This window comes from Cotesia typhae, unplaced genomic scaffold (genome assembly GCF_013202065.1).
Source record: "Cotesia typhae breed Kobodo isofemale line unplaced genomic scaffold, CoteBio_Ctyphae contig_65, whole genome shotgun sequence".
NCBI lineage: Eukaryota > Metazoa > Arthropoda > Insecta > Hymenoptera > Braconidae > Cotesia > Cotesia typhae.
Window position 1 is genome coordinate 1,938,145 of NW_027423762.1, and position 15,729 is coordinate 1,953,873.

Sequence of the window (15,729 nt, forward strand, 5' to 3'; positions counted from 1 at the left end):
TTTTTTTTACTTTTCATATTATTTATAAGCTGTGGAGAAAAAACTTTTCCATGTATCAAAGTAGACCATAAATTCTAGGTATAATCCATTTATCATTAATTACGAAAAATTTATATGTAAAAATATTCTTATAACTTGCATACTTTTCACAATTCTGTCACAGAACGGACTATTCAAAATTTTCTCTAACTTGGGTCCAATAGGCCAAGGATACAAAGACCCGATTGTAAATTAATAAAAAATTAATTTTTTTTCTCTACAACTCAGCGGTTTGAACGTTAATTAAATTATAATATATTAATACAAAAGCTCAAGACAAATTAACTTTTCTGTGCAGAATATAAAAAAATTAATTCTATTCATCGCGTCTTTTTTAAAGTTTTAATATTACTGGCTCGATGACTGGAAGTCAAAAAAGCTTCGTATGATTTTTTTTTCTATTTATTTATTATATCATTGACAATTAATCCCGTATTTAAGCCAACTTAAAATAAATTAAATTTTTTGTGATTGCTTATTTTTTGCATGAAAAATTGTTCCTGACAGCAGTCTATTTTTTAATTATTTTTCTAGTTATAATTATTCGATTTCGCTTGGCATAAGTGACTCATGCACTTTAATAAACATGTTACCTTAAACTATAAAAAATGATTACTGTGATCATGTAATTATTTATAAAATATTATTATTTGTGTTTCAATAAATGAGTAAATGTTTAAAAGAGTAAAAAAAAATGAAGGAAGTGTGAAGGCTTTTCCAAATTTTATTACATACTTTTTAATCAACCCTCGAATGAAAAGCTTATCGTCTTATCTTTTTATATAACAAACAACATGTGTGTATGTGTGTATTTCGTAATATGTCTTTCTCCCCTTGTATCAATCGTAAACAATCTTACGTTGATATAATTAGATGTTTTTTATACATTGAAAACTCTTAGTATGTTATATTTTTCTTCGATAATAAATAGTACCCAATTAGCATTTGATCTCTTGGTAAGTAATTATCAAGGTGTTATTTAGATAGAAAATTGTTTATTATTATTATTATTATTATTATTATTAATATTAATATTAATATTATAATTATTGATTCTTCCTTCCAGTTTGAGATACTGATGGTTGATAATGTATTGGTTTTTTATTACCAATAATTATTTAGATGACGATTAGCTAAATGGGTGGTAAAGTTGTTTGCTGGTGGAACTGAACACAATTATTTGTCGAGAGCAGTGTTGGTTTTGACCGCAATTACCACTTCTTCGTTACAAGCTTTCAATACGGTGCACTGAAAAAATTAAAATTAAAAAATTTAATTTCATTTTCTACCGTTGTGATTGAAATGTCTTTTGGAGTAAAATAACTAATTTTTTTATTGAATATTATTGAATTTAAAGTTTATGAAAATCACATCTTAAAATATATCGTCACTTTCTATACTATGAAAGTAGATCGATAATAAAAAATAGTATACATACTAGTAATTCTTTTCCTGCATCGAAGTCACTACGCAATTGAGTTCCCAAGTCACCGTCAGGAATCTTGAGATCTTCACGAAGATCACCGTTATCAGCCATTAAAGTCAAATACCCATCGTCTGAGATGTCTGTTAGCTGATCAAAAAATAAAAAAAAAAGTTGTTAAAATTCAATTTGTAAATAAGTAAAAAAGTATTTTCGGAAATCATCGTATCCTTTAATTACCTGATAATCCTCTCGCTTGACAAATGGAACATCCATGTTATGTGTTGAGGGACAGATATCTTCGTACTTCTTTCCGGAGAATATGTCAATCCCAACAAGGTGGACCTTGGCGTGACCGTGTTTACCAGTCTTGGAAGTAGACATTTCTACAATTTTACAAGGACGAGCCTTTAACATAACAAACCCGTTTTTACGCAATGCTGAACATTGCATCGGGAAAGTTACTGAAGCACCGGAGTCTCCAGTCTCGAAGTGAGTATCCTCGATATCTCCCATTTTAAGTTATGTCGTGAGTTCTAAAAATAAATTAATTTATTTATTAGTAAGTTGGCTAAATAAAATTGTTTACATAAAACCAAAAATATATAAATAAAAAAGTAAAACAATGACAAAGGAAAAAAAAATATTAATATTTAAAAGCTTAAACATGACTCATGCAGTCTCCAAATATCTTTATTCAAATGTCAATAGTAAATGGAGAGAAAAAAATACTCGTAGGCAATGTAGTAAATCTTGAGTAAATAAATAAACTGTTAAGAGTATTTCGATAAGTGAAATCTAAGCGCCTATGCTTTGTGTTAAAAAAAAAAATGTTAGCGAACCATGTGGCATATTGTCGATAAAACGCCGATAATAAAACTTAGTTAAAACGAATAAATTTTAAACTCTAAGAATTACATTTATAGTCAACGAAGCTTTGCAGTTACCGTTAGCAATAACGAAGGTTAAAGGAATTAAAAAATGAAAAAAGAAAATAAAATAGTTGTATAAATTGTGAGCACGATTCCAAGAGACACGGAGGCAATTGGAATTAACCAACAACTAGAAGATGAGTACGGCATCCAAGACCTGCCAAGACTCCAATTATTGACAAATTATACAGCAAATATTTTTAATAATTTCGCCAATCAATTAATGATGTTTTTAACATTGATTTTAATTGTTAAATTGTATTATTTAAAGAAAATTATAAGTGAAGATGGCGCGAAAGAGCGTACAGCCACATTGCCAGCGAGTTCGTTGTCATCAAAATTTATAGTTATTAATATAGTATGTAAATTATTAGCTAAACACTTTTGTAAATTATAAAAATTATCTAATTACTTCACTTAGTAATAATTAAAAAATTCCGGCTTTATGAAGCTATTAACACAATTAATTAACACTAAAATCAGCAACAGCTCGGGATACTTACATGTGATCAAAATGGATACTCTAACCAGAAGATCTCGCGGCGCTTGCGTAGCCCGGTTATAGATAGAGGGGTTCTCGAAACTAAAATCACGGAATTTCTCTCTACATTTCCTTATGAACTTCCGCGACACGAATATTTGAAATGTTTATTTTCCAATACTTTTGTTGATGAAATTCTAAATTAAAATAAATAAAAAAAAAATAAATATATAATGTATCCGTGTATTTTGTTACTTATTGGATGTGAGTATAGTTTAAATATTTTTACTAAAAGTTATTATTTAATTCTTATAATTGAAAAAAAATATGACACCGAAGTTGACAGACATTAAAAATTTTTTTAGAATTTTATAACAACTAAATTATTATAAAAAAATTTAATGAAAAAATTCCACATGTGAAAATTAATAAAAATTGCAAGTGAAAATTTTTGAAAGCATTTTTTTATTGTAATTGATTTGTTAAAAAAAATTTTAAAATCAACAGCTGACGGCTAACTTCAGTATTATAAAAAAATATGTAATTCAATGAGGTGTCAAGTACCAATCGACGTTAATGAAGAAAACTTTTATTTCAGTATGATGGGCTGGTTTTGTTGATGATGATTTGCTAAAACACACGTGTGATGAACCCGCTATTAAAAACGGTGATATCAAATTTATTATAGTAGTTATTAAAACAATTAATGCTGTAGTTACACTCATTATTTTACCATTAATATCCACTTGCTGTCAGTAAGGATTATAAATTTTACTTAAAATATAAAAATACGTACATCCAATTAATAATATTGATTTTTTATTACAGGTAATAAACATAACAGAAATGGATGTAAAGAACAGTAATGAATTGTTGCCTTCATCATTTAAATTTTATGACTTTGATATAAAAGTTGGTGAGGCTAAATTTGCTTGTCATACAATAAGATTGCCAACAAGTTTGTATTTATGGATTGGATACGTTAATGACGAAAAAATGAATGATTTGTCGTATGCATTTATGTCAGCTTATGATCCTCTACCAGTAGCTACTAAATTAGTGGGTTCCACTGACGATTCATCTTCTTCAAATATTGCTAAACGACTTACAAAAAAATGTGGAATGCCTGTCTATGTTAGTTTTAATGTCACAGCAGATAACTTTACTTCTTTAGGAATTGAAAAAAGTATTAGTGAAGAATTCAAAAGACATCCAGAAATTTTAGGATAGTCTTTAAATAATTATTATAAATTAATTTTATTTTAATTTAATTAATTAATAATAAAAATTTTTATACGACTTAATATGCATTTTTTATAGAACTTAATTCAACACGATTTATCATATAATGTAAAATTTTTTCTTTTATTTTTTTTTTTTTAAATAATTTTTCAATAAAAAAAAAATTCTAAAAATTTTTAGATGTTGGCTACTTTAATTTTCATTTTATTATACGTAAATAAAAATTATTTAAAAATTTTGCATAGCATTAGAAAAATTTTTTTAGCTTTTCAGAATTACAACAATATTTTATGAAAATCAAATTTAGCAGATAATAATTAATTTAAAAAATTTTTTTAACAAATAAATGATGGAAAAAAAAAATAAGAACAAAAAATTGACATTTAGAAAATTAAAAAAATAAAAAATGCAATTTTTCAGAATTAATTTTTCGGAGCAAATTTATTGAATAAAAAAAATAAAACAATTATAATAGTTACAGCTAACTTTAATATCATCGATATTTTTTAAAAAAGAAATTTTTTAGAATTTTCTTGTGTTGTGGATAATTTTAAAAATTGTTCTTCAGTTCTTTGAACCAATAGCATTGTCATTTCGTAAGTGTACATCATTGGTCACCCAAAGAGTTTGTGATTAGTTGATAATAAATCATGCACACCAGCCATCTACCAATAGAATTCACACAATTTGTTTTGACACTTACTGTAAAAATTCACCTTTAGATGGGTCGCCTTTCTCTTGCGCAGAATCACAACCATCATAACATGTCTGTAAGTAATTGCACTTTAAAACGTTAACCTGTTAAGAGTAGCACGTGCTTTTTTGATTGTTATAACCTAAGTATTAACTTTTGGAGTACCGGTCTAGTTATTTGTTATTAAAACGGATGACAACTCATTAACATAATAATGAAAGGTTTATTAAAGAATCTCAAAGAGTTTTACTCTAAAAATTCTTCGATTCATAATTTAAAAGAATTATTTTCCAAGTATATAAACGAAGACGTAAGATTTTATTATTTAATATTATAATAAGCATAGTTTAAATTTTTATTTAAATAAAACAATACTTTGTTTATAAGATGCTTTATTTTTAACAGTTATAATAGTATTGTTATATTTCTGCTTAATTGTTTATAGGATTTAAACGAAAATGATTGCAAGGAAGTAATAGTAAAATTATCATGTCACGTTTTAATGGATAAAAATCATGTTCAACATGTAGCAGAGTTTTTTCCTCAGTATTTAATTCTTCTATTGTCACATGCTATTCCTATAGAATGCAATGAACTAAACGCAGAGTTAAATCCACAGTTGCATCGCTTGAATTGTGTTATTCTTGGAAAATTAATATCTATCAACCCAGATGTCTTGGGGTAATTATTTATCATGAATTGTATTACAATAAATTATATTAACTTTTTAAATTAATTTTTCAGATTTACTTTACGATATTTTGAAGTTTATCCAGCGCCTTTTGCAACTGCTGTTGAATCAACTCCGGCTAAAAAATTTAAAAGCCATCACGTATCATTTAAAGTTCAAGATGTATCTGATTATGATATAGTCGTTGCGACTTATAATATTTTATGTGTTGCTTCAAATCATTTTAAGCACAAGTGGAATTGGTCTGTATTTTATAATTTTTTATCTCAAGATAATGATCAATTAAAATGGATTGCTTTAAAATCCATCGGAATCGTATTAAACATGTCAGAATCCACAAAAATGGCATGTGCTAAGATATTAATTCCTAATTTTCATCAATTTTTAATTAATCACAATACTCATGATAATAATTTTTTACTTACAACTGATGACAGTAATTTACAAGAATTAGAAAAAACTGTCGCAGACTCTGACTCTCTTGTTTCCATCGCTGGAGTTCTGCTTCCAGTATTTGATAAAGCTAATCGTGTACAGTCTTCCTTAGTTCCAGTTTCATCAATGGAATCTAACTTGCAAAGCCTTGCTCTGGCAGTTGCCTCAAGAAAATGTGTTTGTCTTCAAGGACCAGTTGGCTGCGGGAAAACAGCATTAGTTGAATATTTAGCTAAAGTAACAGGACGTGGACTGTCTGATTTTATAAAAGTTCAATTAGGAGAACAAACTGATTCAAAAATGCTATTAGGAACTTATAGGTGTACAGATATTCCAGGAGAATTTGTTTGGCAACCTGGTGTTCTTACTCAAGCTGTTGTTAGTGGGAAATGGTTGCTTCTGGAAGACATTGATAGTGCGGCTCTTGATGTTATTAGTGTTTTAAGTAATTTAATGGAAACTGGTACTTTGTCGGTACCAGGATACCGTGACACAATTCATACCAAGAGTGGGTTTCAATTATTTGTAACCCAACGGTTAATTTCTTCGGCATCTGGACTATTTCGACAATCTGCAAATGCTACTAATTTACTTGGAAAACATTGGCTTTGTGTTCACATGGATCCTTTGACTAAAGATGAATTAATTATCGTTGTTAAAACTCTTTTTCCAGTTTTAACAACAACAGCAACTAAAATAATAGATGTATTTTTACTATTTTCAATGGGAGATCACGGGGATGAAGATGAAACAGAAGAAAAATTATCAACAGCTGGAAGATTAATTTCTACAAGGGATTTAATTAAGTGGTGTACTCGATCGATTGTTAATTTCAATGTTTCACAAGAATACACCGCTCGTAAACTTCTTTTAGACGCTGTAGATATTTTTTGTTGTTCTGTACCAGACACCAAAAAAAGACTAGATCTTGCTATTGCCGTTGGACATATTTTGGGAATTGTAAAAACTGAAACTGAGAGTATGATGAACACTCGCACGATCGAAGTATCTAATGATGATAAAGTTTTTACGGTTGGACGAGCTGTGATTAATCGTAATACAAACAGATCTGTGCAGAATGATAAAACAAAAGATAATTTCACTACTAAATCAAGACCATCTGCAGTTTTATTAGAACGTGTTGCCTGTTGTATAATGCAAAATGAACCTGTTTTATTGGTTGGTGAAACAGGTACAGGAAAAACTAGCTCTATTCAGTATTTAGCGAAGAAGGCAGGTCATAAACTTATTGTGATAAACATGAACCAACAAAGTGAAAGTGCAGACTTATTGGGAGGATACAAACCAATAGATCTAAAACATTTAATTAAACCAATCAGAGAAGAATTTGAAGTACTTTTTCGTGCGTATTTTGCAGTTATACCTAATCAAAAATTTCTCAATCACTTGGGTACTGCTTATACAGAAGGAAACTGGAAGACATTAATCACTCTGATGAGTCACAGTGCAAATGCAGCTTTAAAAAGGCTTCGCGGGGACATAGATAAAATAAAAACTGGAACAAAAAGAAAAAGTGACGATGGTGATGAACAAAAACGGTTAGAAACTAATAAAAAAAAATTAGTTCAGTGGGAAAAAATAAACATGAAATTGGACAAATTAAAATCACAACTCAAAACGGAACTATCTTTAGCATTTGCTTTTATAGAAGGTAGTTTAATTAAAGCTTTACAAGAAGGCTACTGGGTCCTTCTTGACGAAATAAATTTAGCATCATCAGAAACACTTGAGTGCTTATCTGGATTATTAGAAGGATCAACTGGATCACTCTCGTTATTTGAACGTGGTGATAAGGAATCTATTAAAAGGCATCAAGATTTTAAAATTTTTGCTTGCATGAATCCTGCTACCGATGTCGGAAAAAAAGAACTTCCAATCGGCTTAAGAAATAGATTTACTGAATTTTATGTTGACGAGTTAACAGAGAAATCAGATTTACAGGCACTGGTTATATCATACCTCGATGGATTAAATTTAGAACCAACTATTTTGAATAATATTGTTAAATTTTATCTACAAGTTCGTAAAGACGCTATGAATAAATTATATGACGGTACTGGTCATATACCACATTACAGTTTACGTACATTGTGTCGAGCACTGAGTGTAACCGTTTCATTTAAGTCTGGTTGTGCTTTACGATCACTTTACGAATCATTTTGTCTTAGTTTTTTAACTCAACTAGATAGCGTTTCTTATAAACTTGTAGAGCAATCGATTAAAAATATGATACATACTAAATCGTGGAAAGAAACATTAAAAACTCCAATACCAAATCCAAGTACGAAAAATGATGTTTTCATTAAATTTGAACCTTATTGGGTACCACGAGGCACTTTGAACCCTAAAAAACCGAAAGATTACATTATTACAGAATCTATTAAACAAAATTTACGTGATCTTGCTCGGGTTGTGGCAATAAGTAGAATGCCGGTATTAATTCAAGGTAATACATCTGTTGGTAAAACAAGTCTAATAAAATATCTTGCTAAAGCATCAGGGCACGTATGTGTTCGTATTAATAATCACGAACATACGGACCTTCAAGAGTATGTCGGAAATTATGTAGCTGATGAAACAGGAAAGCTTGTATTTAAGGAAGGAGTTTTAGTTGAAGCAATGCGTAAAGGATATTGGATTATTTTAGATGAGTTAAATTTAGCGCCAAGTGATGTTTTAGAAGCATTGAATCGTGTTCTTGATGATAATCGAGAACTTTTTATACCCGAAACCCAAGAATCTATTAAAGCGCATAATAATTTTATGCTATTTGCAACGCAAAATCCACCAGGCGTTTATGGTGGTCGTAAAGTTTTATCACGAGCATTCAGAAATCGTTTTGTTGAGCTTCATTTTGACGAAATACCTTCTGCTGATTTAGAGATTATTTTAGAGAAAAAATGCAATGTACCCACAAAATATTGTAAAATTATGATAAATGTTATGAAAGATTTGCAATTGAGACGAAAAAATTCAGCAGCTTTTATGGGTAAACACGGATTTATTACGTTGCGTGATTTATTTAGATGGGGTGATAGGTACAAAGCTAAAGAAGTTAATAAAGTTATTGACAAAAAAACTAAAACAGTTACTAATCAGTCTGAAAAGTATGATTGGCAACAACTACTTGCTGACGAAGGCTATCTTGTACTTGCTTCGAAAGTTCGTCAACCCGACGAGGCTAAAGAAATTATCGAAGTGCTTAAAAAACACTTTAAATGTGTTGTTGATCCTGAAAATTTATTTACTCTTCATGAAAAAACATCTCCTGAAACAAGATCAATACTCGAAACACTTGAGAATATTAATAGTTCACCCATGCCAGGATTTGAGCATATTGTTTGGACGTATCAAATGAGACGAATGGCTGTTCTGCTAATTAAATCTTGTCAGTTTAAAGAACCTATTTTGTTAGTTGGTGAAACTGGAGGTGGAAAAACAACGGTTTGTCAACTAGCTGCAGTACTAAGAGCTAAAAATCTTTACAGTGTTAATTGTCACATGAATACAGAGTCATCAGATTTTTGGGTAACTTAAGACCTGTTAGAGAGCACACAGAAGATAATCAAAGATTATTTGAATGGGTTGATGGTCCGTTAATATCTGCTATGCGAAATGGTGATTTATTTTTAGCTGATGAAATTTCTCTCGCTGATGATAGTGTACTTGAAAGAATGAACTCACTGTTAGAACCAGAACGTACACTTTTATTGGCAGAAAAAAACAACGATTCAATCGATAAAAATCAAGCTGATTGTGGAATCACAGCACATGAAGATTTTTGTTTTATTGGTACAATGAACCCCGGTGGTGATTACGGTAAAAAAGAACTTTCACCTGCATTACGTAATCGATTTACAGAAATTTGGTGCGAAGGTTGTGTTTCTGATAATGATCTCCGTAATATTATTGAGTACAACTTACGACCTGAAAAACTTACGACCATAAAAAATGAAAATAAGGATATAGCTACAGCTATATTAGCATTTATAAATTATTTCAAGTCTTCTGGAATAGGTAAAAGATTTGTAGTAAGTGTAAGAGATATTTTAACTTGGGTAAGCTTCATTAAGTTTTGCCGCAATGCAAGTAATTCAAAATTAACAACTTCAGTAGCATTTATTGAAGGAGCTCGGCTAACTTATCTCGATGGTTTGGGTTCCGGAGTTACTGGTACAGAGAGTAAAGATAAATTAGAAGGATTTAAAAAGAACATTTTTATATATTTAGAGCCATTTATTAACCAATTGAAGAATTACGATCATACGATTTGTGAGGAAAATATATATGAACGGGAAGATATGTTTGGTATCGATCCGTTTTACATTCCTACTGGACCTAATGGAAAATATTCCGTTACAAGTTTTACATTTGATGCTCCCACTACTAAATCCAATAAATTGAAAATTTTACGAGGACTACAATTAAAAAAACCACTTTTGTTAGAAGGAAGTCCCGGAGTCGGTAAAACAAGTCTTGTTTCAGCTATCGCGAAAGCATCTGGACATAATTTACTGAGAATAAATTTAAGTGACCAAACCGATATATCTGATTTATTTGGTGCTGATTTACCAGTTGAAGGAGGAAAAGGTGGACAATTTGCCTGGAGAGATGGTCCTTTCTTACGAGCATTAAAAGCAGGTGATTGGATACTACTCGATGAATTGAATTTAGCGTCGCAATCAGTTTTAGAAGGTTTAAATGCTTGCCTTGATCATCGTGGTGAAGTTTATATTCCGGAGCTCGCTCGTTCATTTGTGGTTAAATCAGGAACAAAATTATTCGCTTGCCAAAATCCTCTTAGTCAGGGTGGAGCGAGACGGGGGTTACCTAAATCTTTCCTCAATAGATTTACTCAGGTGTTTGTTGATGCATTGTCGGATGATGATTTGAAAATTATTGCCAAGAGCCAATTTAAATGTGTCGATAAGATAATAATTGATGAAATTATCGAATTCAATTCAGTAATATCAACAGAAGCTGGAGTTTCTTGGGGATATCATGGCTCTCCTTGGGAAATGAATTTACGAGATATTACACGATGGTGTGAATTATATTATGAAATGAAAATGTCTAGTTATAAAGACGCTGAAATTACGGCTACTGAATTAATTTATGTTGATCGCATGCGTACTGCAGATGATAAAGAAAAAGTAAGTGACTTTTTAATTTTTCATTTTTCAGTATGTTATTTCCATAAATAATACCAATAACATTCTTGATTTTTTTAAAAATTATTTTTAGGTGAGAGAACTATTCCGTAATGTGTTTCAATTGGAATCTTACGTAAACAAACAATCCTACATACATGTTGATGAAGAAAATTTATACTTTGACAATATTATTTTACCCCGGAGCGAAAATTCATACTGTGTTGATCATAATTTACTTGTGCTTCGAAATCAAATTCCGGGGCTGAAAAGTCTTGCTCTGTGTGTTAAAATGAATTGGATGCCTATTCTTGTAAGTAAATTTTTTTTTTTTTATTTCATTTATTAACTATTTTTTATTAGTTAAAATAATTATGATCTATAATTTAATTTTAAAAATATAAAATTGATTTTTTTTAATTTTTATCATGAATAGTATAAATAAATATTAATTATAAAATAACATTAATGAATTTGTTGATAGATTGGAGAATCTGGAACAGGAAAAAGTAGTGTTGTTCGTGTACTTGCTCAGCTTGCAGGACAAAAATTGCGGTCAATTGCCGTCAACTCAGCAATGGATACAATAGAAATTCTCGGAGGCTTTGAACAAGTAAGTTGAACTATAGTTTTTTTTTTTTTTTTTTTTTTTTTTTAAATAGGTGATAGATAAATTTTAAATTAATACCATTATGAAACAAGTTTAAAGTACGTCGTTATAACGACTTTAAATTTTATCTGAAATGAATTATTAAAAATTAGGTATCAAAACTTAATTCACTAGTAATTATCTTGATCAAATTAACTACCAAACTTAGAACATAATTGCTATTGGAATAAAGTACTAATTCCCTGACTTATTTATTGAGCCCTAAATAATTTGTCAAGAAATCTTTTTCAACTTATATTTTACTTGTGAGTTATAAATTTAGATGAAAACTAAATTTATTCTAAATAAACATTCATTATTATTTTAAGCTATAAGTAAATCAATAGAGGAAGTAAAGTTATTTTCACTAAAGAATTTTTAATCATATTATATTTATATTTTATTGACATACTCTTTCAGTGTACATATATATTTCGTTAACGAATATTTACACTACTTATTTTCTTAGTTGATTTTTTGTTTGCTTAATATTTATACTTCTTCTTAGTTAGATCTTATATATATTCGTAATTATTATGTTGATAATACAATAACGTAAATGATTTTTTTTATTCTACCTGCTTCTATAGATTCAGAAGACAGTTTTTTTTTTGTTTATTATTTAGGCACATATTACGTAGCATTAATTTTCAATCGCAGGTTATTTTATTTTATTCTGTTTAAATATTTATTTTATTTCGTTTATCAGACTATATTAATTTTTATTTTTAAATCATTAAATTTCAAACTTTTTGGCCTGATTAACCCACCGAGGCAATGATTATTAATTATGTGTTGATTATTTATTGTTTAAAATTATAATACAATATTTATGTTAACAAATTCATGTGCCTAAAAAAAATATATATAGATTTTTTTTTTTTCAATAAAATTGTTATTAACTTTTTTTAGTCGGTACATTTCTCGTAAATAACACAAATATTTATACATTTTTTGCGTTAGATAACAGTTCATTTATTTAAAGTTATTCTTAGATTTTATTTTTAAAGGATTAGGGAAACTAATACGGATCATAAATATTTTTTTTTAGCTAAAAAAGACGAAAAAAATTTACTCACACTGTTTTTTTTTTGTTTTCTTTACGTTATATAAACTTACGAGTTATAATGGACCCAACGGATTTTTATTTCGGAAGTGCACTTCTAAATTGGACGTGATAATTTTTGTTTTATATAACGACGAACGACTTTTTTTGTGCTGAGAAAAAACGCAGATGAATATCTATTTTATTTTCATAATTTTTTTATTCTAGTTAAAAAAATTTTTTTCATATTACACTTCGGTGGGCGGAATACTTTAATGAGCAATTATTCTAAACTTTTAAATCATTTATTAATTGAATATACTTATTTAATAAATAAGTCTATTCGATTCTTATTTATTAAAATATTATACAAATTTAAAAAAATTTTAATCACTTATTAATGAACGTTTTTTTTCTACATAAATAATATATATATGTACATACAACAATTTTTTCGTTAAAATTATTCAAAAAGTTTAGTAATGTAAGATTTTTGATAAATATTTAAAATTTCATTATGTAAATTGTAAAATATAGCAATCAGTATTCTGGAAATTAAATTTAATTCCTAACAGATGCATAATAAAAATTTGGATACAAGTTAAATGCCTTACAGTATTAAACTTTTTGAAAAATTATCACAAAAAAATTTTTGGTTGTAAATTGTTGATATGACTGCGGAATCAAAAATAATGTTAAATTATTTTACAATAATTTTTATTATGAATTTATTTTTTATTTTATTCGTATAGATTTAGATTTTGTGCTTTACCTTTTGCATGTAAATTTATCATATATTTATATATATTTTTCAATTTATCATTATTAAATAATTACAGTTATACGATATTTAGTTGAATGGACATTAATTTTGATGGTATAAATTTACATGAAGTGTTAAATTATTTATAAAAATGATCTAAGATTCAATTAAATTTCATGCTTTTGACTAAATAACTATTTTATTAACTATTAAATATCTACTGTCAATATTCGGAACCGCTAAAAGATATTTTTATAGTATTTTTAAGCATTATAGTATCTTGACAAATAATTGATCACTTTATTTTTAGTATGTGTTTTAGAAAAACTCTAAACTTAATTGATAATAAATTCGTTTATGAAATTCGGTGTCTTCTTAAAGCAATGAGACAAAGACACTTTGCGAAAAATTGGAGTATGACAGACAGAGATGACATGAGTTAGATAGAAAAGTGTATTAATTAAATGCAGGTTTCAAAAATCAGTCTGTAAGGACATGTCTTGGAAAAAATTCTTCACAAATTTTTATTACTAGTTACTTAAGGTTAATTATCGATTATATTTTAATATTTTTCTTATTAATTATTTTCTATGATTATTTATTATGGAAGAAATAGCATGAGAGAAATATTTTAATAATTTAAATACATTGTAAAAAAATATTCTGCATCGATGACAACTAATTTCAAAAATTTATATGGAATACTGTTACATTTATTTCTTTTTGTAATTCTATAATTAATTAATTTAGTGTCTAATCTATGTAGTAATATTAATCACTCGGTAAATCACTACTTGTCGGACTAATTGCCGTTGTCATGTCGTTCATAACTGGAAGCACCAAGCTGGGTCTTCTAGATAATTTTTCTTCATATAAGCTCACAATGCTTTTGGGTCGAGGTATTACAACACTCCATGGGTCAGGTGATATCGTAATTGGCTCATCTTGCTGTAATAATTACAAGGCTATTTATTTATTATTTCTATTTCAAGAATTAAAAAAATAATTGTAGAATTTTTTTTTGATAGTAGATATGAATAATAATACAATTTTATAAACGAAAAAAAAAATGTTTACCGGAAGATATTTAGCTGCTGGAGGTAATGGAGGTTTCAGAAGAGCAACATCGCTCAAATCCAAAGATGCAGCAGCAGTAGCTGATATCGGCGGTGGCGGGGGTGGTGGTGGATTCAGGGGTGATGGAGCACTCAATGGTGCTTCATACCTTGGTGGTTGTACTGATTGTATTGGTGTGTTCATTGCCGATCCTAAAATCCATCGTGCAAAACTTTCACAGCAACCGCAGCATACGTCCGAAATACCCTGGCGAAGTCCTCGGTGAAGAGTTAGAAACAAAGCGGGGTTGACAAAAGCATGAATGTAGGCAATGTGTAGCGTGACCTTTGGATAAAAATAGAAAAAGTTTTCGGGGAAATAGATTTTAGCAACTTTTCAGTTAATTTTATTAAATAAATTGCATTTTAATTTCAATTAAAAAAAATTTTAATGATTTTTTTTATTATTATTATTATTATCAATTATCAACTTAAATTACTTCATATCCAGTTGTGTTTCCAATCACCGGATGGTGAACGAGAGTTACAAAAAATAAAGGACCCCAAAAAATAACGTATGCTGCTGTTATAACTAAGAACATTTTGACTCTTTGAACTCCTTCACGTTCCATTCGCCTTAGATAATTTCTCATTTTCCGATGCTCCTCTAATGCACCGCCTCTCTGAAACAATTCAACGATCGATAGTTGTACTCTTTTGTTTTGCTTCATTGTTGGGTTATTTCACTAATGTCTGGTAATTCACTGAACTGGAAATTATCGTGACTACTTCATCGTTGCGCTATTGCCGCGTTGTCGATTTACTTACTCATGATGTTGTTAGGAGTTTTCATTACGACACTCATAATTAATTAAAGAGTATTGTTTAATGCTTCAACTTTGTACAAGTGGTATTATATGCTTATATTTATTTATTTATTTTTATTTAATTATAAACCTCTAATAGCAAAATTTTTTAATGCATTGACAAAATTAACTTGATTCAAGAAAAAAATCCTTTAATTAACAAGATAATTTTAAAAAGCTCGATAATTTCAAATCAAGTAAAGTTTTTTTATCAGTATGAGTATTCTTTTTTTTTTTTTGACA

General features: G+C 28.7%; 4 protein-coding genes across 8 annotated transcripts in view; 2 read left to right on the plus strand and 2 right to left on the minus strand.

Moving 5' to 3' along the window:
• Positions 1 to 743: 743 nt before the first annotated feature.
• On the minus strand, positions 744 to 3,022 carry Eef5 (eukaryotic translation elongation factor 5). Of its 2 annotated transcripts, none has more exons than XM_074250993.1 (4): positions 2,898 to 3,022; positions 1,703 to 1,998; positions 1,478 to 1,612; positions 744 to 1,287 (listed from the first exon to the last, which is right to left on the minus strand). In XM_074250993.1, exons 2-4 carry the CDS (start codon positions 1,976 to 1,978, stop codon positions 1,216 to 1,218), a joined length of 483 nt encoding a protein of 160 aa, XP_074107094.1. In that variant the 5' UTR covers positions 1,979 to 1,998; positions 2,898 to 3,022; the 3' UTR covers positions 744 to 1,215. The 2 variants fall into 2 exon arrangements, with proteins under 2 accessions (XP_074107094.1, XP_074107093.1); XM_074250992.1 differs by having other exon boundaries at positions 2,807 to 2,910.
• On the plus strand, positions 3,017 to 4,174 carry LOC141532582 (proteasome assembly chaperone 4). Of its 2 annotated transcripts, XM_074250996.1 has the most exons (3): positions 3,017 to 3,139; positions 3,474 to 3,630; positions 3,704 to 4,174. In XM_074250996.1, the coding sequence occupies exon 3, from the start codon at positions 3,722 to 3,724 to the stop codon at positions 4,103 to 4,105; it is 384 nt and encodes a 127-aa protein (XP_074107097.1). In that variant the 5' UTR covers positions 3,017 to 3,139; positions 3,474 to 3,630; positions 3,704 to 3,721; the 3' UTR covers positions 4,106 to 4,174. The 2 variants fall into 2 exon arrangements, with proteins under 2 accessions (XP_074107097.1, XP_074107096.1); XM_074250995.1 differs by lacking the exon at positions 3,017 to 3,139 and having other exon boundaries at positions 3,471 to 3,626.
• Positions 4,175 to 4,923: 749 nt separating this feature from the next.
• LOC141532577 (midasin) overlaps positions 4,924 to 15,729 on the plus strand; it is a 74,067-nt gene continuing 63,261 nt past the window's right edge. Inside the window, 6 exon segments of the mRNA XM_074250986.1 lie at positions 4,924 to 5,121; positions 5,257 to 5,492; positions 5,556 to 9,478; positions 9,481 to 11,111; positions 11,203 to 11,421; positions 11,593 to 11,721. Of these exon segments, the coding sequence (XP_074107087.1) occupies positions 5,026 to 5,121; positions 5,257 to 5,492; positions 5,556 to 9,478; positions 9,481 to 11,111; positions 11,203 to 11,421; positions 11,593 to 11,721 (6,234 nt within the window). The 5' untranslated portion in view covers positions 4,924 to 5,025.
• Positions 13,629 to 15,729, minus strand: part of LOC141532578 (uncharacterized) — a 46,691-nt gene continuing 44,590 nt past the window's right edge. For all 3 annotated transcript variants that reach the window (XM_074250988.1, XM_074250989.1, XM_074250987.1), the window contains 3 exons: positions 15,121 to 15,303; positions 14,643 to 14,966; positions 13,629 to 14,513 (listed from right to left, as the gene is read on the minus strand). In XM_074250988.1, coding sequence (XP_074107089.1) covers positions 14,337 to 14,513; positions 14,643 to 14,966; positions 15,121 to 15,303 — 684 coding nt within the window. In that variant the 3' untranslated portion in view covers positions 13,629 to 14,336. The remainder of the gene's footprint in view (positions 14,514 to 14,642; positions 14,967 to 15,120; positions 15,304 to 15,729) is intronic.